At 39.2% G+C, this 22922-nt stretch overlaps 2 protein-coding genes and 1 long non-coding RNA gene across 4 annotated transcripts; 2 read left to right on the top strand and 1 right to left on the bottom strand.

Annotated features, from left to right (window-relative positions):
- Nucleotides 1-100: 100 nt before the first annotated feature.
- vps29 (VPS29 retromer complex component) lies at nucleotides 101-7274 on the top strand. Of its 2 annotated transcripts, none has more exons than XM_033988792.2 (5): nucleotides 101-162; nucleotides 3236-3427; nucleotides 4234-4305; nucleotides 4504-4667; nucleotides 6035-7274. In XM_033988792.2, exons 1-5 carry the CDS (start codon nucleotides 160-162, stop codon nucleotides 6150-6152), a joined length of 549 nt encoding a protein of 182 aa, XP_033844683.1. In that variant the 5' UTR covers nucleotides 101-159; the 3' UTR covers nucleotides 6153-7274. The 2 variants fall into 2 exon arrangements, with proteins under 2 accessions (XP_033844683.1, XP_055086985.1); XM_055231010.1 differs by lacking the exon at nucleotides 101-162 and adding an exon at nucleotides 1283-1444.
- Nucleotides 7275-10070: 2796 nt separating this feature from the next.
- On the bottom strand, nucleotides 10071-12689 carry LOC129457332 (uncharacterized). Its single transcript, XR_008649198.1, has 4 exons — nucleotides 12624-12689; nucleotides 11849-11877; nucleotides 10188-10291; nucleotides 10071-10090 (listed from the first exon to the last, which is right to left on the bottom strand). It is a non-coding gene; the product is annotated as an uncharacterized LOC129457332 (long non-coding RNA).
- LOC117390152 (uncharacterized) lies at nucleotides 12509-22768 on the top strand. The gene is made up of 12 exons (XM_055231008.1): nucleotides 12509-12706; nucleotides 14387-14599; nucleotides 16568-17045; nucleotides 17489-17603; nucleotides 17687-17785; nucleotides 17964-18064; nucleotides 19027-19125; nucleotides 19204-19324; nucleotides 19525-19632; nucleotides 20535-20690; nucleotides 21098-21219; nucleotides 21309-22768. The coding sequence occupies exons 1-12, from the start codon at nucleotides 12610-12612 to the stop codon at nucleotides 21451-21453; spliced, it is 1854 nt and encodes a 617-aa protein (XP_055086983.1). The 5' UTR covers nucleotides 12509-12609; the 3' UTR covers nucleotides 21454-22768.
- Nucleotides 22769-22922: the final 154 nt, after the last annotated feature.

Consider the following 22922-nt stretch of genomic DNA (forward strand, 5'->3'; position numbering starts at 1 on the left):
TTATTTATGATTTTGTGCCTTTATCGAACGTTGCGTTCAATGTTGTACCTTTATTCTGAAAGGTCGCCAGCAGCAGCATTTCCGGCATCGTTCTCATTTCTGATTGGCTGACTCGATTCCTCTACTTCCTCCTTTGCAGCTCTAGCAAAATATTGAAAAATGGTGAGTATAAAATTACGTAAAATGCAATAATTAAACATTTTTAGGAAACGAGGAGGAAGTAAAAAATCAAAGAATGCATTTTGGACATTTCTTGTAACTCTATCCGTGTTTTTAATGTGAATTTGTGACGTATTTTTGAGCGAATCTACTCCGGGGTGCAGAAGTGATCACATGACAGCTGAACGATTTACCCTAAATTATATTATAAAACAACCTCATCAAGTCGATCAAACCTATCTTTTTACTCAACACATTTACTGTTATCCTTTTCATTTTGTGAAGTACATATTTATACCCGTAGTTTAATAGACAAAGCTGTACTCTGACTTATGACCACCACCTTAGCTAGACGTGCTAACTAGCTAAGAGCAACTTCTCCTCAAGACAGTTATTTTTGTATAAACAATTCATTTTACTGTTATTGCATGTTAGTCAACCAATGAGCGTGCTTCTTATGGCTACACATTAAAATATGGGCTTTATGCTATAAAAGCATTTATAACTGCATTTCATTCATTCTATGTGCTATTGGTGCAGTCCAAGGGTTAGGCTTTAGTCTTGACATTTAGTAACTATGGATTTAACAAGGGGTTGAAGATTTTGTTTGTGAATATTCACGAGATTTTACACAAAATGTTACTACAGTGTCCACTGTAAATAACCATTGATAAATAATTATGTCACATGTTAAAAATACTTATTTTTTTACATTCAAGAAAACAAACATATTTTGTCTGTTATGCTGCCCATAGTTCTGCCACTCAGTGCAGTGTTGAGGAGCATTTTTCAAATAGGATGGTTGCATAATCTCTATAAATTAAAAGTTATATAATGTTCAGTTGTAATATAATCTAAATATATTTTTTAAAATGTACTATAGCTACAAGTCTAGAATTGGGTGGGTCAGATTTGAAGCTTTATCATATTTTCTGTTTTTACATTTCAGTTATTTTTGCATTGTTGTGTTTGTGTTTTATTTTAAGAAGTTATTTTTCATTTAAGATATGAAGATATGATTTTAATTCTGGGTTTGTCATGAGTGTTCACTTTAAGTTTTCTTTCTCATTCAATCATGTTTTTATGTATGCTTTTGCAATCACTAACCACCCACATTAACGTTTGATTCAGCCGCACCATGTTCTTGATTTGTTTTAAATTATTTTCATTAACCCATGCACTTTTTAATTTCAGTTTCTCTTCTTTATCACTGTTTTTATTTTGCTCATGTCACGTTCTTCTCCCTGTCTCACTCCTCTCCGCGCTGGTCCAGGCAGGGCACAGGGTAAGTCACTTCACTCAGGGGATCTGTGTGCTGCTCTTAAACACTAAAGAAATACTCACAATTATCTCTTTATAATATTAATGCTTTGAATATTCACAACTTTTGATCTAAATCTAATTTTACTAACTCAACTATGCTACAAATATTAACTCTAGCCTGTTTACGGTTTGCAGTGGTTTTCGGATTTTTCTAAATGTTCTTATCCATGGGTTTCAGAATGATGGAAAAACTAGGATCTTTGCCATAGTAATAAAACATTTAAAACACAATATTCTAGCTTTTGTATGATCAAAATGTTGATTATAAACAGCACGCTGAAACCCATGAACAGGTGGGTAATACAGTACAAGTATAATGTTCATAAAAATAAAACTACAAATATATTTGATAAAAGCTAAATATTTAGCATTGTAGTTCTATATTAAACTAAATAAATTATAAAAAATTGTGTATTTTTGTGCGATACTTCTACCACAACATTTACAGGTTTGAGTGTTTGATTTTTGATGGAAGGACAAAATCAAATTTCTTATCTGCCTCTAAACTCCAAAAAATAAATGTACCTTCCCCCCACTTTCAAAGAATTTACATTTTTTTTAAATCTTGCCTTCATGTAGGTACTGATTGTTCAGAATCCAGAGGAACCGATGGTGGATAATCTCTGCCGATATTTTTGGGCTGATATGTTGGGGCAATTTTGATTATTTTCCCCTAATTCTGTCATTTAAATGACAAACTCTGCCAAGCTCATTTTTTACCACAAACCTTTAAGAACACAGTGTAGTCATGTTTTGTGCAGTTATCTCTTTGTATTAAAATGTTAATATAACACTTTGCTTTGTGTGTATTTTAGGCAGCAGATCAGCCAAAACAATTATCGACCTGTGCTGGAGATTTAAAGACGATAGCCAATATGCTAAAAAGTCCAAATATCTGCCCAATATATCGGCCAACCGATATTTCAGTCTATCTCTAATATAGATGTTTATTGTCTAAATAAATCTCATAATTAAAAAAAAAATCTAATTGGATGGCTGTTGAATTTAGATACTTACTTGAGCCAGCCTTATTGAAAGTTATGACACTGTTACAAGGAGTGTGTGTAATTGAGATTCATAGAATTGAAATTTAAAAAGGAGAATAGTTAATCATGGATTTCAACTACCATATGTCAGTCTCATAACTCCGTGTAATCTACTTTGTTTTAAACTTTTCTCACTGGTTTGAAACTTGAAAATGTCTTTTTTTTTATACTTGATGTGTGTGTGGTGATGTAACTCAAAATGTACATTGCAAAGTATAAGTACAGCTACATTACAATCATTTAAATCAGGGGTTCTCATTGTTGGGGTGGGAAAACAGCATTTAGCTATATAAAGGTACACTATGTTACTTTAGGAGGGTCTGTCACCTGCTTGTTTCCATGGAGATGATGTTGATTTGCTTAGGACGATCCATAGTGTGGCATTGAACTTATCGGTCTTGCATTTGTTCAATTCCAGGTTACACAAAAATAAAAGATGCTTACTTACTGTGAACTGGGTTGCCTCCCCACAGATCTATAATAATAATGACCACCAGCTTGTCTCCATGGAGATAGATAACTTTGATGCCAAACTATGAATAATTCCAGTTAGAATAATAACACACAAGTACTCTAGGGTACTCTTGGGAATGTTATTTATATTTTACTGAGGGACCAGTGTTGTGAATGGTCATTTTGAGGGTCTTATACTGAAAATCCCCCCTCTTCCCTTTATGCTTATCTTTAACATGTTCCCTGCGTCTCAGTTGGTCCTTGTACTCGGAGACCTCCACATCCCTCACAGATGCAACTCGCTCCCAGCAAAGTTCAAAAAGCTCTTGGTCCCGGGGAAGATCCAACACATCCTCTGCACCGGGAATCTATGCACCAAAGAGAGCTACGATTACCTCAAGACACTGGCCGGAGACGTGCACATCGTCAGGGGAGACTTCGACGAGGTAATACGAATCAGCAGGTTAATTTATAGTAGTACAGTTGTATATAATTCAAGTATTGAACAAGTGATTAGATTTGCACTTAAGATTTGTTTACAGTGGCCCCTCTGACCACCACCAACACTCAGTCACACACCACATTCATACGAGGCAATGTGGGTGAAGTACACAAAGGACACAACAACAGAACTTATTCCGGATGGGAGTCACTGGTGCTGAATTTATGGGACCAGCTTTATGAAATTAAACTTTCTGAATGACAAATGTGACATGAACAGACTGAAAATCCTTTAATACTTTGCAGCTGTCGTCATTAACATTCCTTGGGGGTTTGTGATGCTAACTGGAGGCATTGCTCTGTCCAAACCTCTGTTGCTCAAGTTAGACTTTAATCAGTGTTTTGTTTTAACGCAATCTGACCATAAAGTAGTGACTTACCGGTAGTTGGAACTACGACAGGTGAGCTGATTCTGTACTATTAAATATGTCCCCTAAAATAACATTACAGGCACAAGCTAGCTAGCATTAGCCAATAGTTTTTCAGTTAATCACTCCCACCTTTTTGATGAAAATAAACACCTAAACAGGACCATGAACAGCCCTTTCCTGCCTTCAGTGTTATTTATGTCACTTCTAAGTATCAATTATTAAGTTTACTTTTTTGGGTTGAATTAAAAATGTTTATTTCTTGTTTGCTGTTGAAATTTAGGCTGGTTCCGAAATCTGCCTTAAGGTGATTGTGATGATTTGCCTAATTGATGCATCTTCAGTGATTCTCTTTGGTGTTTTGTTGTTTTTTTTTTGTCTAGAATCTGAACTACCCAGAGCAGAAAGTCGTAACTGTGGGCCAGTTTAAAATCGGACTGATTCATGGACATCAGGTAATGAATAAATTCCTTGTTTGGACATGATTTAGTACTTGTTATAACCTGTTTTAGTCCTATTTTGATTTTGGTTTAGTCCTGGTTTAGATATGCTGGGTTAGTCCTGGTTTAGTGTTGGTTTCATCCTCTTGTTTTGGTCCTGGTTTATTCCTGGTTCAATCTTGGTAAGGACCCTAAGCCTCTGTATAATCGCAGGTGATCCCATGGGGGGACATGGCATCTCTGGCTCTGCTCCAGAGACAGTTGGACGTGGACATTCTCATCTCTGGACACACACACAAGTTTGAGGCCTTTGAAAATGAAAACAAGTTCTACATAAACCCAGGGTCTGCCACAGGGGCCTACAGCGCTCTCGAGAGGTAATGCACTAAATTAATATTTTAGTTTTTTTTGTTTTTTTTCAATTACATAATTTTTATAATTTATAATTGGCTCTTTGCACAACAGCTCCGCTTGTATACTGTGTTATCATCACTACTTCTACACTACTGCTCCTGTTCTGTATCTCTGTGAGGTTTTTACAGAGTCACCCTACAAATACTAATACTCAAGGATCACACAGTAGACAGCAAGTTGTGGGTGAATGTCACTGACAACATGTTCTTTTCAAATGAGTTGAAATCTTGGAGGAGGATCCATCTGTATTTATAAATGTAATCTCAGAGGTACACAAACTGCAGGTTGGGTTTGGTGTGTACTTTTAGTTGGTATAACAGGCAGTCTACAAGTACCCCGCTCAGTCATTGTACTGTAGTGCTTATCTGACCAAAGCAGTGTGGTTTCACATGGAGAGGAGAGAGAGGTCTAACGACCTGAAAACCAGACCACCGCACCTCTTTTGAGACTTGTACAGAAGTGTATTGCAGTATTGCAGTATTCATTACATTCTAAAGTCATGTTGTCAGTGATGATCCATAACTCATCTGCGTGGTCCTTAAATATTTATTTTATTGTAGTACAACGTGGTTAAAACCACATAGAGCTGAAGGTGTGACACTGCTCGTCAATCTGCAGTTGCGCCCTGCTCTTACTGGAATCATGATTAAAATTTGACATTTCAAATTTGCAAATGTCATATTTGTGAGGGAATCAAACCTGGAACACCCTGGCTGTGAGGCAGTAGAATGTAGCAAGAATGTATGTATGTGTGTATGTATGTGTGTATGTGTATGTATATGTATATTAGTGTTATTATGTGAGAGATAAATGTATTGTCTAAGTTCATGTTGTATCACTACAAGACAAACCCCCTATGGCCCTGCTCATCTGAGCTCAGATCAAGTTTGACTCTGACCCGGCTTCATCTAAGTGATAAAGCTGTACATGAAATATTCACATGGCTCTGTCTCTTTGACAGTGACTTACATCTCTGTTAAAACCCATTTGTCCTGATTAAAATGTTCTTGTGTTTCTGCAATTATCTCCACTCCTCTTTCACTAATGATTCTCTGTTTACCTCCCCCTCTCTCTCTTTCACTCACCCTCTATTTTTTTCCTCTCTCGCTGCTCTCATTCCTCCCAACTCTATCTCCCTCCCCTCCAACTCCTTCCCTCCTCTCTCTCTCCATTTCTTCTCTTGATCCATCTTTTTTTTCCAATTCACTTTCTCCATCCTCTTGCCGTACCCCCCCCAACTCAATTTTGTCTCTTTTTGTTCCCCTCCCCCCTCTCTGTTTTCTGTCCTTTTCTGTCTTCTCTCCCCTGCTTTTCCTTTCTCTTTTCACAGTAATATCATCCCTTCGTTCGTGTTGATGGACATTCAGGCCTCCACGGTGGTCACGTACGTGTATCAGCTGATTGGAGACGACGTCAAAGTGGAACGCATCGAGTACAAAAAGTCATAAAACAAATTCAACAAAAATGAAAAAGAGGAGGCGGAGGTGTCGTTTCATTCCTGTAACAGCAGAGGGCAGCACGGCCTCAGAATCAACTGTACACAGCTGCTTTTACATGGACAGTTAATAGTAGAGTTAGAAACATACTTAAATGTACAGTTTCATTTTGGGATTTTAACCAGAATCCCCATCACAGGTCTAAAATTGGACTAAAACAGATCTAGAAAGGATCTAGAACTGGTCTAAACCAGGGCTTATCAAATCAGGTCTAACACAGGATGAACCCAGGACTAAGCCGGGGCAAATACTGGACTAAACTAGGACTAAACTAGGATTTAACCAACACTAAACAAGGTCTAAACCAGGTCTAAACGAGGACTAAACTAGAACTAAACCAAGATTGAACACGGTCTAAAACTGAGCTATAAACCAGGACTAAAAACCAGGACTATCCAGGACTAACTAGTACAAAAGCTAGATGGAACCAGGACTGAACAAGCACTAAGCCAATTCTAAATCAGAAGTAAACCATGACTGAACTAGGACTAAACCAGGATTTAACAAACTAGGTCTACAAACAGTATTGAGCAATATTAAACTTGTGGTATGTGGATTAATTGCCCATAAATTATTAGCTTTGTTGTGCCTTTAAACTGTTAATATTAGAATAAGCCTGATGAATTCCACTGGTACAAATAATGGTCAAAACATTTACCGTAGTTAGAATTTTGAGACATATTTATGAATCAGAAAATCTAGCAGGTCACCAATTATTCAGTCCAAAACTAGTTGATAGAAATGTGTGACAAATGTTGGACTAATTAAACACAGTGAATAATTTCAATAGTGAATAATGAATAGTTTCCTGTATAAATAAAAATATAAATAGTACATTTTATTAAATTCTCAAAAGCAGAGACTAGTCCATGTAAAAGCAGCTCAGATAACCAGTTTCACATATAAATCTTGTATTATATATATTGTCCATGTCCCTCTCACTGCAGACTGCATTCACTTCAATGTATTTGACTTATTTGGTGCCATTTCCCTGTTTGTCCACTGTCTCTTGTCTTATAATAAAAGCCCTAGATTATATTGTATCTTTTCACAATAAATTACTAATGTCACTCCAGTCTTGTGTTTTCGGATTCCAGTTACATAATATTTAACTGTTGAAACATTTGATGCTAAGTGCTAAGCAGTACCAGTCAATCAACATCATTGTATTTGTAGCTCAGTGCAGCTCAACAGTAGGGTCATCAAATCCAGTGTCAAGGCAGTTTGAGGTGTGTAACAGCCCTCAGTACAAAAGTGTCCCTCTGTCCTACAGAATCAGAGCCAGGAGAATCCCAGAGATAACAGGAAAGTCTCTCCCCCACTCTGCTCTGTTGTTTTGGACCATTCCCTCAAAGTTTCGCCTCTGGAACATGTTCTGCCATATTTGGAGTAAAAAGTTTGTTAAGCGCAAGAGTTACAATTATAAGCAGATCTGGAAGGAACATAAAAGTGCACTATGTAACTTTTCCGGTAGAGGGTTCACCAACACCAATATATCAAATAAAATCTAACATAAATATATACATTAAATTATATTTTTAAATCATAGGTGACCAATGAGTTCTGATGATTACACGATCACATTCGACCGGGCTTGAGACACAACGAAGAGCGTGTGGACCAGACTGTTATCAGTCTGTATTAAAAAAGTACAGAGAGATATTATTCTGGATTTGCCAGACATGGTGTTTTTTGACTATGGGGGATAATTTTAGACTGGGGCCACCATAGTCTCCTCTGTAAATGGAAAATACTGCAGAACATGTAGCTTATATGGTTATTAGATTTACTTCTATCATTATAATGGTAGTGATGTCGTATTTTGTTTATGAATCAGAGTCAGAGTCCCAGTCTGTGAGAGAGAGAGAGGAGAGGCCATCGCTCAGACACTCCTTTACACTCTGCTCCTCCTCTTCTCTCCCTCCTCTCCTCTCTTTCTCCTCATCTTCCTCATCATCCAACCAATCCTTCAGCCAGTCTTCATCGTCATCTTCGTCGGGGCTCAACGCTCCCACGGACACACCTGAAACAGACGAGGTGAGTGAAATGTCTTGCTCAACAACATGACGACCTACAGTAGGAAATGACTGTAAGTAGCTGGATACGGCTCAAGTTGTTTAGTAAGTGCTTAAATTTGGACTAAACCGCTAAACTCCACCCAAAACCACATTTCAAACAGACCGATGTGGAGCAGTGTGCTTGATCTAACAGGTATACACACTTCAAATGCCACTCCTGCAGCTGAGTGTTTGCAATCAGAAATCAGGACAGTGTTGACACCGACTATCTGAAATTGGAAGAGGCAAATACCTGACTGCTAATATTAGATTAGGAACAGTAGACAACACTATTCCTTTCTCCTGTTTCTCTCCTTTCACCAATTTTTTGCTGGTACTTCTCCAGTTAGTAGATGCAGTTGACTTTTTGTACTATAATTGTTTTGTCCTGTGTCTAGGTGCCTCTGTCAGACGTTTGGAAGCTGCCTGTCTGTTTGTCTGTCTGTCTGTCTGTCTGTCTGTCTGCTAGCTAGCTACCTGCCTGCACCTCCGGACCTCCAATCTGATGATAAATTAACCTGATTACTAGCCTGAACAATAAACAGTTGAACTACTTGGTACGTTTTGTTTTGGGAAAATGAACTTGTTTTAAATGTGCTATATAAAAAACTTGCATTTAATTTATTATACTACCACTACTACTAATACAAGAACAAGTACAACAAGAACAACAAAGACTACAAGAACTACAAAGAGAACAAGAACTACAAAGACTACAAAAACTACAAGAACAACAAAGACTACAAGAACTACAAAGAGAACAAGAACTACAAAGACTACAAGAACTACAAAGAGAACAAGAACTACAAAGACTACAAAAACTACAAGAACAACAAAGACTACAAGAACTACAAAGAGAACAAGAACTACACAGACTACAAAAACTACAAGAACAACAAAAACTACAAGAACTACAAAGAGAACAAGAACTACAAAGACTACAAAAACTACAAGAACAACAAAGACTACAAGAACTACAAAGAGAACAAGAACTACAAAGACTACAAAAACTACAAGAACTACAAAGAGAACAAGAACTACAAAGAGAACAAGAACTACAAAGACTACAAGAACTTACTTGTACTTTTCTTCTTGAGTTTTGGTGGAGTGGCCAGTTTCTTTCTCTGTTTAGACACTGGAGTTTTAAGATTTCTGAAAAACAAAATTTTACAAATCAGAAATTTAAAATATCCTCAAAATTGCCAATACAAAATCAAAATGAATAACGAAATGATCTAAAGTAGCATATAAAGCTATACATTTACTTTAAGAGCTGCATTATTGTGGTACAAATATATTTTTTGTACAATACCATAACCAAGATATTTAAACCCTCCAAAAAGTGTTCTCGGGAGAATCTAAAAAGCTTCTTAAATTTATATATTGCCCATCTCTAATATAATATTTAGTAATTACCTGGGCTGTGTCTTGTTGATCTTTGGCAGAGTGGTTTTCCCATAATTCCTTGCTGCAGTGCTGGTTTTCCCTTTGTTTTTTGATGATGTTGGCTTTTCATTATTTGGATTTGAGTCAACTTCAGCTTGTGGAGGTTCAACCATCTGCGGCAACGTCACTGGAGTCAAAATATAATCTTTTTCTACTGTGTGACCTGGAACAAAGAGGAGACGGTCAGATGGAGCAGAGGATGCAGAGGAGAGGGGCAGATAGAGTAGTAGTAGTAGTAGTAGTAGTAGTAGTAGTAGTACCTGCTCGTATACAGCGGTGTAGTATGTTCATATAGTGAGTACTGATGATATCTCTTACTCTGTCTCCACTGTAGGTCGATGCTACACTGTACAAATACTCTCTCTGAGCCGGGGTCAGGCCTGAGTGCTGCAGCAGAGGAGCAGTGAAGTTGGGACCCTCTGTCCTTTACTGTGAAGGTGCTAACCCCTCACTCACCTCACACAAAATTATATGTTTTCTTTACCTTGAGAAATGGAGCTGTGGCCAAGCACCGAGGTATGTGCACTGTGGCTCTGCGGTCACTGGGTGTCGAGTACCGTCTCTGCTGACAAAACTCCACATCTTTGACTGACAAAAAAAAAACAAAAAACATCTTCTTTTACATTTAAAGCCTTGGGGGTCCTATGGCCCAGACTAGCAGCCTCACTTCCGTAAGTCTGGTGCAGGGCAGCTGTTGGCTTCCTTAGCACCACTGAGTGTAGAGTGAAAGAGTAATTACTGTAAAGCGTCTTTGGGGGTTTGACAGACACTATATAAATCCAATGCGTTATCTGTGGATAAATAGGCTAACCTGTATTCTCACATAGATGCTGCACATGTAGAAAAGGTTTCAGTGGTGGACATCTGGACACTGCTTTATAGAATAGAATAGAATAGAATAGAATGCATTTATTGTCACTATACACATGTACAACACCATACACATGTACAACACCATACACATGTACAACACTGTGTGACAGTGAGAAGCTTTGGCCTCATAGAACAAGTCCACAGGAGCTTTAACCTTAACCTAAGCTGCATGTTCTTGTGTCTCTAACAAGGCACTTGAGGCAGATTCATGTTTGTTTGTCCTTGACTTGTGGTGCGTTCAGGTGTCATGTTTCTGCTGTTGTTTCCACTTCTCTCACCTCTCTTTCTTCTCTCTTCTCTCTCTCCTCTTTAGTTGTAGTTAATATTCTTAGTCATTAACTTTTCCACATGCAGTCTCTCTCTCACCCTCCTCTCTTTTTTCTCTCTTCTCACGTTCTCTGTCTCTTTTCCTCTCTCCCTCCCTCTCTCTCTGCTCCCTCCCTCTCTATCTCCTTTCTTCCTCTCCTTCTCTCTCCCTTCTCTCCCTCCCTCTTTGTCCTCTTCTCTCCCTCTCCTTTCTCCTTCTCTCCCTCCATCTCTCCTTCCTCCTTCTCTCCCCCTCTCCCTTTCTCTGTCCTCTCTTCTCTCCCTTTCTCTCACTCTCTCCTCTCTTCTTTCTCCTTCTCTTTTCCTCTCTCCCTCCTCTCTTCTCTCCCTCTCCTTCCTCCTTCTCTCCTCCTCTCCCTCTCTCCCTCTATCCTCTCTTTTTTCTCCTTCCTCCTTCTCTTCTCCTCTCTCCCTCCTCCCTCTCTCTGTCCTCTCTTCTCTCCTCTCTCCCTCTCTCTGTCCTCTCTTCTCTCCTCCGCTCCTTCCCTCTCTCTGTCCTCTCTTCTCTCCTCTCTCCCTCCTCCCTCTCTCTGTCCTCTCTTCTCTCCCTCTCCTTCCTCCTTCTCTCCTCCTCTCCCTCTCTCTCCCTCTATCCTCTCTTCTTTCTCCTTCTCTTCTCCTCTCTCCCTCCTCCCTCTCTCTGTCCTCTCTTCTCTCCTCCTCTCCTTCCCTCTCTCTGTCCTCTCTTCTCTCCTCCTCTCCTTCCCTCTCTCTGTCCTCTCTTCTCTCCTCTCTTCCTCCTCTCTTCCTCCTCCCTCTCTCTGTCTGTGCTCATTCTCACTTTACGGTCTGACCCTGGTGTTTATTTAAAGAGGAGTGGAGCGTTCAGAACATTTCCTAAACATGAGACGCAACAATCAAACTAAATGAATTAAACCACTTAGCACAGATTAAACTTCTTATTTCAATCTTAATCTTAAAAAGCACAACAACTTTAAAATTTACCCAATTTGGTCTCAGCTGGCAGAGAAAACCTGCAACAAAAACAAAAAAGATGATACAAACAAACTGAAATTAAGATGTATACGTCTCTATCTGCAGGTTAAGTCTCTGGCAACACAGGTTTAGTTGTGACTGTAGCAGCTTTTCTAAAAGAGGCCTCAAGTTTCCTTAAAGTTCCCTATATACAACATTTAGGGGGTTTTCAGGCATTAATAATAATTAGCAGAAGACTGGAACAAAGCCTAGCCTGAGCAGGACATAGAGGGATTACTGTTAAGCATCTAAAACACACATTTTAACCAAACACAACAACACGAAATCAAGTAAAAACCAAACAAAAGCAATAGAGGTAATGCACACGACATCAGAATGAGTGTCAGTGGAGACTAATGACATTTTCTTCTGTAAAAGTCCAAAACAGATGTAAAATGTGACAGAGCTGCTACAGTTTAATAATAAATATAAAAGTTTGCAACTGTTAAATATTTAGTGTGTACCTGACTTTAAAACAAGAAAATCAAGTCAACAGTAGAAAACAGACTTAAAGATAAAACACATTTGAACTGTGGCTAAAATAATAATAATAATAATACCTCAAAGCACAAAAATAGACAGTAAAAAGCAAATAAACACTTTTTGTCTGTTGTTGCTGCCCGTAGTTGTGCCTTAGTGCCGCTCAGTGGGAATGTAGAGGGGCATTTTTTCAGTAAAAATATGTCAGTGCAGGAAAATATTCTCAATCAGTTTAAATTCCAAACACAGATATGAGTTTTCTTACCTGTGGTTCTGCAGCTGCGTCTCTGTACGGCCCTGAGCAAACGTCACCTGTTTCTTCATCGTTCAGATTCACACATATCATAAGTATAATGATGCTAATGCTAATATCCTATAAATATAATGATGCTAATGCTAATATCCCTATAAATATAATGATGCTAATGCTAATATCCCTATAAATATAATTATGCTAATGCTAATATCCTATAAATATAACCGTGCTAATGCTAATATCCCTATAAATATAATGATGCTAATGCTAATATCCTATAAATATAACCGTGCTAATGCTAATGTCCTCTGTGTCTAGTCGAGAGCTGTATGAGAGCAGGGCTGTGAGCTCTTAGCTTTAGCCTCAGCACAGGTGTAAATTTAAACCTCCACAAGTGTGTGTGTGTGTGTGTGTGTGTGTGTGTGTGTGTGGGGGGGGGGGGGGGGGGTGGGGGTGTGTGGGTGTGTGTGTGAAAGAGAGAGGGAAAGAGAGAAAGAACAGAGAGAAAGAGAGAGGGGGTAGAGAGAAATAGAGAAGCGGAGAGAGAGCGGGTGAGAGAAAGACTGGAAGAGAAATAGAGGGTTATATAGAGTTATTTAGAGTTACATAGATTTATGTAGATTTACATAGACTTATAAAGATTTACATAGTTATATAGAGTTACATAGTCATATTGAATTTTATAGAGTTACATAGATTTACATAGAGTTACATTGACTTAGTTATATAAAGCTACATAGTTATATAGAATTATATAGAGTCACACAGAGTTATATAGAGTTAGATAGAATTTTACAGTTATTTGGAGTTATATAGAGTTATACAGAGTTATTTAGAGTTACACAGAGTTATATAGAGTTACGTAGAGTTATATAGGGCCTGCCCTCCATCTGAAATTCTAGAATCTAGATCATAAAAGCAACTTATTGCAGAGGACCATATTCTTATAGCCTATTAACTTCAAATCTCTGCTGTGTTGAATATCATATTTACTTAAGTCCAAGTCTGAGGTAACATAAAACCGTTGTTAGCATTAGCAGTGACTGATGCAATCTGACTGTACAAACACTTTCTACTCTGAATGACATCATGAAAAGCTCGTGATTGATCTTTTCAATTTCACATTCACTTTCTCATTTGGCTGAAATATCTAATCACTGTAAACAAACACAACACAGATTTAGGCGGAACTGTGAAAGTAGTAGTACTAGTAGTAGTATTTTTAGTAGTAGTAGTAGTATAAAAAATTAAATAATAATAATAGCAACAACTATAATAATAATAATAATAATAATAATTATTATTATTATAAAGCCAAGGTTGGTGGTTCAAATTACACTGAGGTTGTGTCCTTGGGCAAGACACCCTCCTTAAAGGTGTTCAACTTAACGCCGCTGAACTGAAGACATAAGCAGTACCATAAATTTAATCTAGCAACCATGACGTTAAAAAGGGCCAAAACCTGTTTGATTTGCACACTAAACAAATAACAGCACCTTTATCTGTTTGTTACAAAGGTAGAGCGAGGAATTTTGTTTTACAACTCACTGCTACTTCCTGTATTTTTGTACCTTTCTTTTAAATTTTTCCTCAAACTACCACTTTATAAATAATTTCCTCTGGTATATTTTCACCAAACCAAGTCCAATCCTGACATCCCCTTATCTAACACATATAATATAATAATTCCAAAGCAAAATCCCAATTTTCAATCTCTCTTTTCTAGTTGTTGTCACTGTAACACTTTCACTTTCACGTTTTCCTTTCTCCAGTAAAACAAAACCCTGCCTTGGGGAAATCCCGGGTCGGCTGTGATATAAAACAGATCAGACCAGATGCAGCCCTGGTGAACAGAGGAGAGATGAGCGGACAGCACCACGTTACCCCACGTTTACTGCTCAAAATGAAGAAGATGTGGTCCAGCAAAATCTACAAAGATAAAACTCCACTTATAGAAACCAACAACAACCAAGAAACTCCAGACAGTGAGTACTATTAACTTATTTTATATCAAACATCTTGGACTGTTCAGTACAATAGGGTTAGTAGCAATAATAGTAGTGGTGGTGGTGGTATATGATTGTGTAGTAGTAGCAGTAACTGAATATGCAGAATCAGTTATAAATTGGAATCACATCACAAAAACAGCGTTGTAACTGAACTTCATCAGATTTAAGTGAGTGTTATGTTCTCACGGTCTATTTAAAAGACTGACGCAGTGACTAAGCTACCTGTAAAAACATTTAATTAGCAGGTGATTCAGTGTAGTGTATTAGTACCTTTCTTTTGCATAAATAGCGTAACTTGTTTAATATTGACTTAAAGAGCATGTGACAGAAATAAGAATCAAATAGATGAATCTGTCAAATGCAGTTTAACATTTGGTGAATGTCCCTTCTTCAATCCAAGTCTCCACTGGGACTTTAGGGGTTTTCCGGTGTAATGTAGAGTTAAATTAAAGATTTAAATAGCAAATCAACTTTTTTGCTTCTAAACTTTGCAGATGGTACTTTAATAGCATTTTCTACATTTTTTTTGTTGTTGAAATTTTAGTGCAAACTGTTAACTTACAGCTTTGGGGTCTAAACCCACCAACTGCTGTGAAACTCTGGCTGTTCAATGTTGGATCTGGGCCATCTTGAAATCTTAAGACAAAATGAGGTCACGTTTATAAGTAAAATCCTTCATAGTCTACTTTTAAATGAATGTAAGTGTGCTCTGAGTCTGATGCAGCAGTTTGAATGTTCTGCACATGTCACTGAAGAGGGATTCCTTGTCTCTCTCTCTCTCTCTCTCTCTCTCTCTCTCTCTCTCTCTCTCTCTCTCTCTCTCTCTCTCTCTCTCTCTCGCTCTTGAATGGTGATGTCATCGAGGCGCGTGGAGCTCTGTGATTGGTCCAGATGTTTACACGATTTCATTACATCATTAACCGGCTCTGCAGTATTCTTTCTTTAGCTGCTCATGTTTTTATTTACTTAAGACACATGGTCCAAAGCACTTTTAAACGGCCCATATTACTATATTCTGATCTATGTTCTAATGTTGTTTTCTCCTCACAAACAGACCCGGAGTTGTGTTTTGTTTCATTCACACATGTTTAACACACACACACCCACACACACACAAAATGTAGGCTGAGTTCTTCTCTCAAACAGAAAACACTCTGTTCCACCTTGTGATGTCATGAGGTGATACAGGAAGTGTTCCGCTGTGTTTTTAAACTCCATACACCTTCACTACAATCATTTGGATAATTTCGGCCATGAAATTTCTAATCTCTCCTAAACAAGAGGTAAAAGGAGCTGTTAACTTGAAAACTACTAGTTTGTGACATCACGAGCATTTTGAGCTTTGGAGATTTTAACAGACTAATAACAAAGTGTTACTCAAACATGTGTGAATGAAACAAAACACAAGTCCAGGTCTGTTTTTGATAACAGTGTTATAACACGACTTAAACATCACATGAGCCAATTTTGAGTAATATAAGACCTTTAAGAAACATGAGTGAGGCTGCTGCTTTGTTTTCATGATGTAGTGGGTGCATTACATGATCAGTAAAAATCTGATGCGGCCAGGCATCTGAAACAGTTGCACTCCCCAGAGAGGAGTGAGACAGGGAACAATATGTGAATAGCAATGAACGAACGCCAGGGAAAATATGAGGAAACAGAGGATAGTGCTCAGGTTACCATACTTCCCCCAGCATAGCTACTCCTACACAGCTTAACTAAAACTGCAAACTATATTTCTGCTCTTAACTGGCCTGGCCATAAGCTAAGTCAAAAAGGAAGGTTTTAAGCCTGGTCTTAAATGTAGAGACTGTGACGGCCTTTTTAACATGGGCAGGAGCTGATTCCATAACACAGATCTCCCTCCTGCTGGACAGGACAGGACGATGTATCAACATATAAATGCATTTACACGTGACAGTTATATTCACTCTGTTTCAGGACACTCTCTGCACTTGGGAAATCCATTGTTTGAAAACTCCATCAACTCCAGAAATGAAGACTGGACCAGAGACCAGACCAAAGACCAGTCAGGTCCTCAGTCCCTGGATCAGGAGACTCTATGTGCGATCCTACAGATTAGTCCTTGTATTTCTGTGGTCCACAGCCCTGGTCTGGACTCAGGTCTGGACTTGAATCTGATTGAGTTCCTGATTGAAGAGTCTGTGCGCGCTCACCTTCCACAGATGCCCTCAGAGCTGGATACAAAGCTGCAGTGTCACCTCCAGGACCTGCAGACTGTTGTGCTACAGGAGCTGCGCAGACTGGGCCCTGAGCTCGAGCACTGGGGGCTGATGGGAAATCTGACACAGAAGTATCATCACGCTCTGGTCTCACACATGAATAAACTACTGCCACAGACCTGCACCACTGGGGCCTGCCTTCAACTGCTCCGGTGGGCACTCACAAAGTACCTCAGGTACTGCTTTTTCCTTTTCATGCGATACAGTGGTTCAGTGGGTGGTGCTTTACCCTCACAGCAAGAAGGTCTCATGTCAGACTCCCCGGTGTAGGGCCTTTTTGTGGAGGTTGCACATTCTGCCTGTGTCTGTGTAGTGGGGGCTCTGGTTTCCCAGATGTTATGGGGAAAAATTGAAAATATTTGCAATAGTCTTAAACAAGGCTTGACCCCCTGCAGTGGTAAATGTAGATTCCTATTGGTTGACCTACCAAATGCATTTATAGTCCTCAAACTAAAATCAAATAAGCATATTTTTACTTTAACCTTAGTCAGTCTTTGTGTCACGATTGCCAGTGTTTGTTATTATGGGGTCATGACTAAAAAAGGTTGAAAACCACTACTCACAGAGTGATTCCTGTTTAAATAAAGAAGAAGTAATAGAAGTTTTTTTATTTTTTCAGTCCAGACCTGTTCTTTCACCCGGACCTAAACCAGAACCAGACCCGGGACTTGGACCTGGTTCTTCTGAGCGACTGGGTCCAAGAGGCTCAGGAGAGGCTCATGCACCTGCTGGAGGTGCAGTACAGTATAATTCACACATTCAGTCTCATGTGGCACATCTTTAAATGTTTATAATAAAAACTTGTCTTTCTTTGTAGATGGAGGTTGAGCGTCAGCTTCAAATGACTCTGCATAATGACCTCGAGCCATGTGAGAGCGAGGAGGACTACAGCAGCACCTATATGGATGTGATACAGGTAACACAGCCGTTAATTTAATTTAATCATATTTAATCACATTTGATTAATACATTTCTTTCCTTGTCACACTCTAAAGCGTCACTGTCCTCTCTGTCTGCTGGTGTATATCTTCAGTCATGGGTGTTAGTGTCTTAGTGCTCCGTATTAAATTGTGTCTGTATTGTGTTGTGTCCAGCGCATTGAGGCGGCTCCCTCTGTGGCTCAGACCTTCAGCTCGTCCCTCTCTCTGAAACTGTCTCATCTGTGTCTGCGCCTGCTGCACTCATTCACAAAAAGGTAAATCATACACAGGTGCCTCATTTCACTTACAAACCTGAAAAAGCGCCTGAGTATTAGATGCCTGGTTTTTGCCACTGCATGACAACATACTGCAGCACAGTGGCTGAGTGGCTCATGCTTCACAACAAACAGGTTTGGGGTTCAATACCTTTGTGTTTGCATGTTCTCTCTGTGTCTGGTGGGTTTCCTCCAGCTGAGCTCGTCCTGAACAAGACCAGCTCAAGATCTGGTCCCACTGGTCCTGACAGGCCGCCACACAGGCACTGGCTGCTCAAATATAGAGAATGGATTTCCCTCATGAGGAATCAACCTTAACCTTATATATATATAGTTCAGGTCAGATCTGTGGAGAGCTGACCCTACTCACTGTAAGAAATATGGATGTTTTTCAAAGTATTTTTGAAGAATAAAAGTTGTCATTGAATAAATGCTGGCTAGATTATTCTAATGTCATTCCACCAACTATTGTAGGTGGCACCAATGGTACTGTACCATGGAACATTTCAATAATGCAATAGCATCTCCATGGAGACGAGCAAGTGGCATACCCTCCATCAGAAAAGTTACATAGTTCATCTTTAAGGAAAGAGCTGTTACTGAATATTGTGCGTGACAAGCCTCTCACTGTAGTCATTGTTCACTCTCTCTGTTACTCTGGTGCTAAGCTTCTTCTGTAGCCACAGCTGCCCTGGGGCAGACTGACAGAAGTGAGGCTGCCAATCTGTGCCATCCACCCCTCAGACAACCCCCAACACTCACACTACATTACACACAGGCTTGAATAATGACAAGAATGACCACCCCCCACAGCATCAGGGCAGTTCTGAGAGAATTCATCTCTGTAACACAGTTACAAATGCAACATTTCAAAGATGATCAAACTTTGATCTTCAGTTTGTTCCGGGAGACAAAGAGTGTATTTAGACTAATGCTTTTGTGTTTTTGTTTTTCTTTTGTAGATACAAGACACAGTGGTTTGAGATTCTGAGCAAAACGAAATGGTCTGAACTGGAGTTGGTCACATTTTTAAAATGTCTGAAAACCTGCAAAGAAATCAAGTGAGTGAATTAAAAAAAAGATTTAACATTTCACTAATTCATTATCTGAATGTTGAATTTGGACAAATTTCTTTTCAGGAAACACGTCCAAACCAAATACAACAGGGAGCAGAGTGTGAAAGAAACTGTGTTATTGCTCGAAGAAATTGAAACGTTTACTGTGGAAATACTTCTCAAAGATTTGACGATCTTCACTGAGGTAAGACCTTCTATCCCTGTGTGTCAGATGCCCTCCCATGCTCTTCTATCCCTGTGTGTCAGATGCCCTCCCATCCTGGATAAATACAGTGGGAGAATGGACAGTATAGAAACACTGCCTCCTGTCCCCATTTTGTGATACACATGGTACAAGATTTATGTTTCTAAAATGTAATCAAACATCATCTTGATTTGTTCCAGAGAGCTTTGGAAAAGTACTTCAGGTCTAATCCCACAAACAAAATCCTCATCACTGAACTGGAGAGGTTTTTCAGAGTGGAGCCGTGGCTGTGTTTGAAGGAACATGAGGTCAGCTTAAGTCCATTCAGTTCAAATTCACTTCAGTGTTTTTTTTTGTACATCCCATCATCACAACAGCAGTCGCCTCGCAGAGATTCACCAAATGGTTGATTTAACCAACAGAAAGTTAGAAAATCAAACAGTCACTGGCCAATAAGAGACGGGCGGAGTCACCAACACTCACAGCAAATGAGCAGTTGGATAAAGTGATGGACAATATCAGTGATTTTTATTTCAATACGATACCAAGTAAAACTATGTCAAGTATCGTAATTTTGATCAGACACAATACCTTTTTTTATTTTTATTTTTTTTAATGCATTGCCTTTATATTATTTGATCTCAGTGTCACAATTTTTGCTCCACTCGAGCTTGAACGGATCTAAAATTAAATTATTGTGCACATAAACTAAAATATAAATTATGCGTTTCCAAAATTGAGAAAAAAAAAGAGATTTTTTTAAGATAGGTGTTTTTTTTTTGGTTTTTTTTATATTTTCCAACACCTCAGCCAGCGTCAGTATATCAATATTTGGTGTCCCAGGGCGACCCTCCGTCTCGACAAAGTAAAAATAGTTCTCCTGCAAAACTTAAATATAACAAATACACGGAATAAGATGCTCATCACACAGTTAGCAAATTTCAAAGGCTGCAGTTTTTGAAGTACCATCATTTCCTCCACAATCAACAAAATCTCCTGTTTAATTCTGTATCAACGCGTCTAATCCCGCAGTTTAGATCTGTACAAACATGTTCTGAAATGTGATTCTTGTATTCGTTTATCTGCTCAGATTTCAGTCTCTCGGTCAATTCTTCTGGACACCTTTAATATGTGTATTTTATTATTATTAAAACACAAATCACAAATGGAATTCTTGTGTAATCCCGTTCTTTTCCACGGCTGTGTCCAGGCTGTGATGTCTCGGTGCTACGGGCTCATCGTGTCTCTGTACATTAAACACATGACCTGCCTCACTCTGCACAAACTGAGGAGGAGATGGAGCCCAAACATGGACGCCTCTGTGACCGACGACACGCAGCTCATTCATGAACTCATTCACAACCTGGTAACACATTTGATTCTATTTTTCTATTTGATTTTTTTTTAAATTGTTGTGCCCATTTTGTATATTTTGTGAATGGAGAGACAGTAGCTCAGTTGGTCGTGGTGAGCAGTTCGAATCCCGCTCTGACATAAACATCACTGGTAGAGTTGTCCGATCCACTGAGCCACAGTTTGCCGGTGTGATTCCCGCTTCCGTCATTGTGTCCTTGGGCAACCCACCTCGCTCCCAGTGTCTATGTGCACTGGTGTATGAATGTGTGTGTGAATGAGTGAGTGGTTCCTTGATGTAAAGCGTTTTGAGCTTTGAAAGTGGAAAAGCACAATATAAAAATGTGTTTTATGTTGCACTTCTCCACCAAAGTAAGTTCCTGATTTGTGATTCTGATTCAAATTCTGTTGTTTTGACAGTGCCCTGGAGTGAAAGAGTGGAACATTTCATTACATTTTGTCAGTGATGTGTTAAAGACAGAAGACATAGACTCTATCAAAATATCAACTGGGGATCTGCTGCAAAAATGCAAGGAGAATGGGTAAGAAATGTGTGGCAGAGTGGTTATCCTGTCTCCTCCTCTCAGTGAGGAGGTTGTGGGTTCGACTCCTGATCTCTGTTTGTCTTTAGTCTTACACTGGACACATCGCTCCTGACTGGCCTGCTCCAGTGGAAAGGCTTGTCCCGCAGTAGAATTCGAGAGGTCCTGGATTCTCTAACAGATCTGGACTCAGATCTAGACTCCCCTCTGCCCTCCAGATGCTGCATTGGATAAAGGACCAAAGGATTTACACAACCAAACTCCACAAGACAATCTCAAAATGTCATGATACAAGTTGTTTACCATGAATATGAATTATTTATAATATTTTCCGTTCCTGATCCTGCCCGGTTTTGTCTAACACTATCACTGTAACTGTAACTGTATGTAGTGTGACTGAACAAACACTAGAGGGCGACACACTGCAGATTATATTTTGTTGTGTTGAAGCTTGAATTCTATAAAAACATGTAATACTTAAAAGGTACAATGTGTAACTTTTTGGAGGTGGCATGTCACCTGCATGATTCCATGGAAATACAATGGATGAATGTGTTTTAGATTATAGCCAAGTAACAGTCGGGTTTGTGGAGATGCAAGCCATACAAACATGCTTTTATTTAATTAAATTATTTTATGGCTAAAAAGTGACCTACTGTGGCTTTAATGGCCTGTTGTACACTGTATATTTTGTATATATATTTAAGTTTGTTTACTTTCTAACACCTTATTCCATGCATGCTTTTTACTTTTTACACTTTTGTATTTATTATTTATTATTTTATGCTGTACCACTTTACCAAGCACATTCCGTCTTTTAAGGTTTTTAAGGGAATTTGATCAGGTTTTGCTATTTCTTCTACGTTCCTACCCTCACCTATGGTCATGAGCTTTGGGTAATGACCGAAAGGACAAGATCGCGGATACAAGCGGCTGAAATGGGCTTCCTCCGCAGAGTGGCCGGGCGCACCCTTAGGGATAGGGTGAGGAGCTCGGTCACACGGGAGGAGCTCGGAGTAGAGCCGCTGCTCCTACACGTTGAGAGGAACCAGCTGAGGTGGCTCGGGCATCTGCTCAGGATGCCTCCTGGACGCCTCCCTAGGGAGGTGTTCTGGGCATGTCCCACCGGGAGGAGGCCCCGGGGAAGACCCAGGACACGCTGGAGGGACTATGTCTCTCGGCTGGCCTGGGAACGCCTTGGGGTCCCACCGGAGGAGCTGGAGGACGTGTCCGGGGTGAGGGAAGTCTGGGAGTCCCTGCTTAGACTGCTGCCCCCGCGACCCGGCCCCGGATAAGCGGAAGAAAATGGATGGATGGATGGATTGCTATTTCTTTTGCATGTTTATCTTTTGAAATAAACAGGGAAAATATGTTGTTTTGGGAATCTTGTTGGAAATAGAAAAAAAACTCAAAACAGCATCAGCTGACCCTGTCTGACCTGAATGAATGTCTGTTTGTAGGACTTTCCTCATCACGTTTTAACTTCTTTTGCACTATATTTATCAAACATTTTGTGTTGGTTTGCCTCAATAAAACTTAGTTATTATCCAAATAATTTGCTGTTGTTTTACTTTTGTAATTGAAGTTTTATAATGACAAAAAAAAGAAAAAGAAAAACAATATTCCTAAATCTCAATGGTTCTCAAAAATTCTGGATAGCACTCTCCCTGTGTCTGTAGTCTTCTTCTGGGTATTCTGGTTTA

This window comes from Periophthalmus magnuspinnatus, chromosome 22 (genome assembly GCF_009829125.3).
Source record: "Periophthalmus magnuspinnatus isolate fPerMag1 chromosome 22, fPerMag1.2.pri, whole genome shotgun sequence".
Classification (NCBI taxonomy): Eukaryota; Metazoa; Chordata; class Actinopteri; order Gobiiformes; family Gobiidae; genus Periophthalmus; species Periophthalmus magnuspinnatus.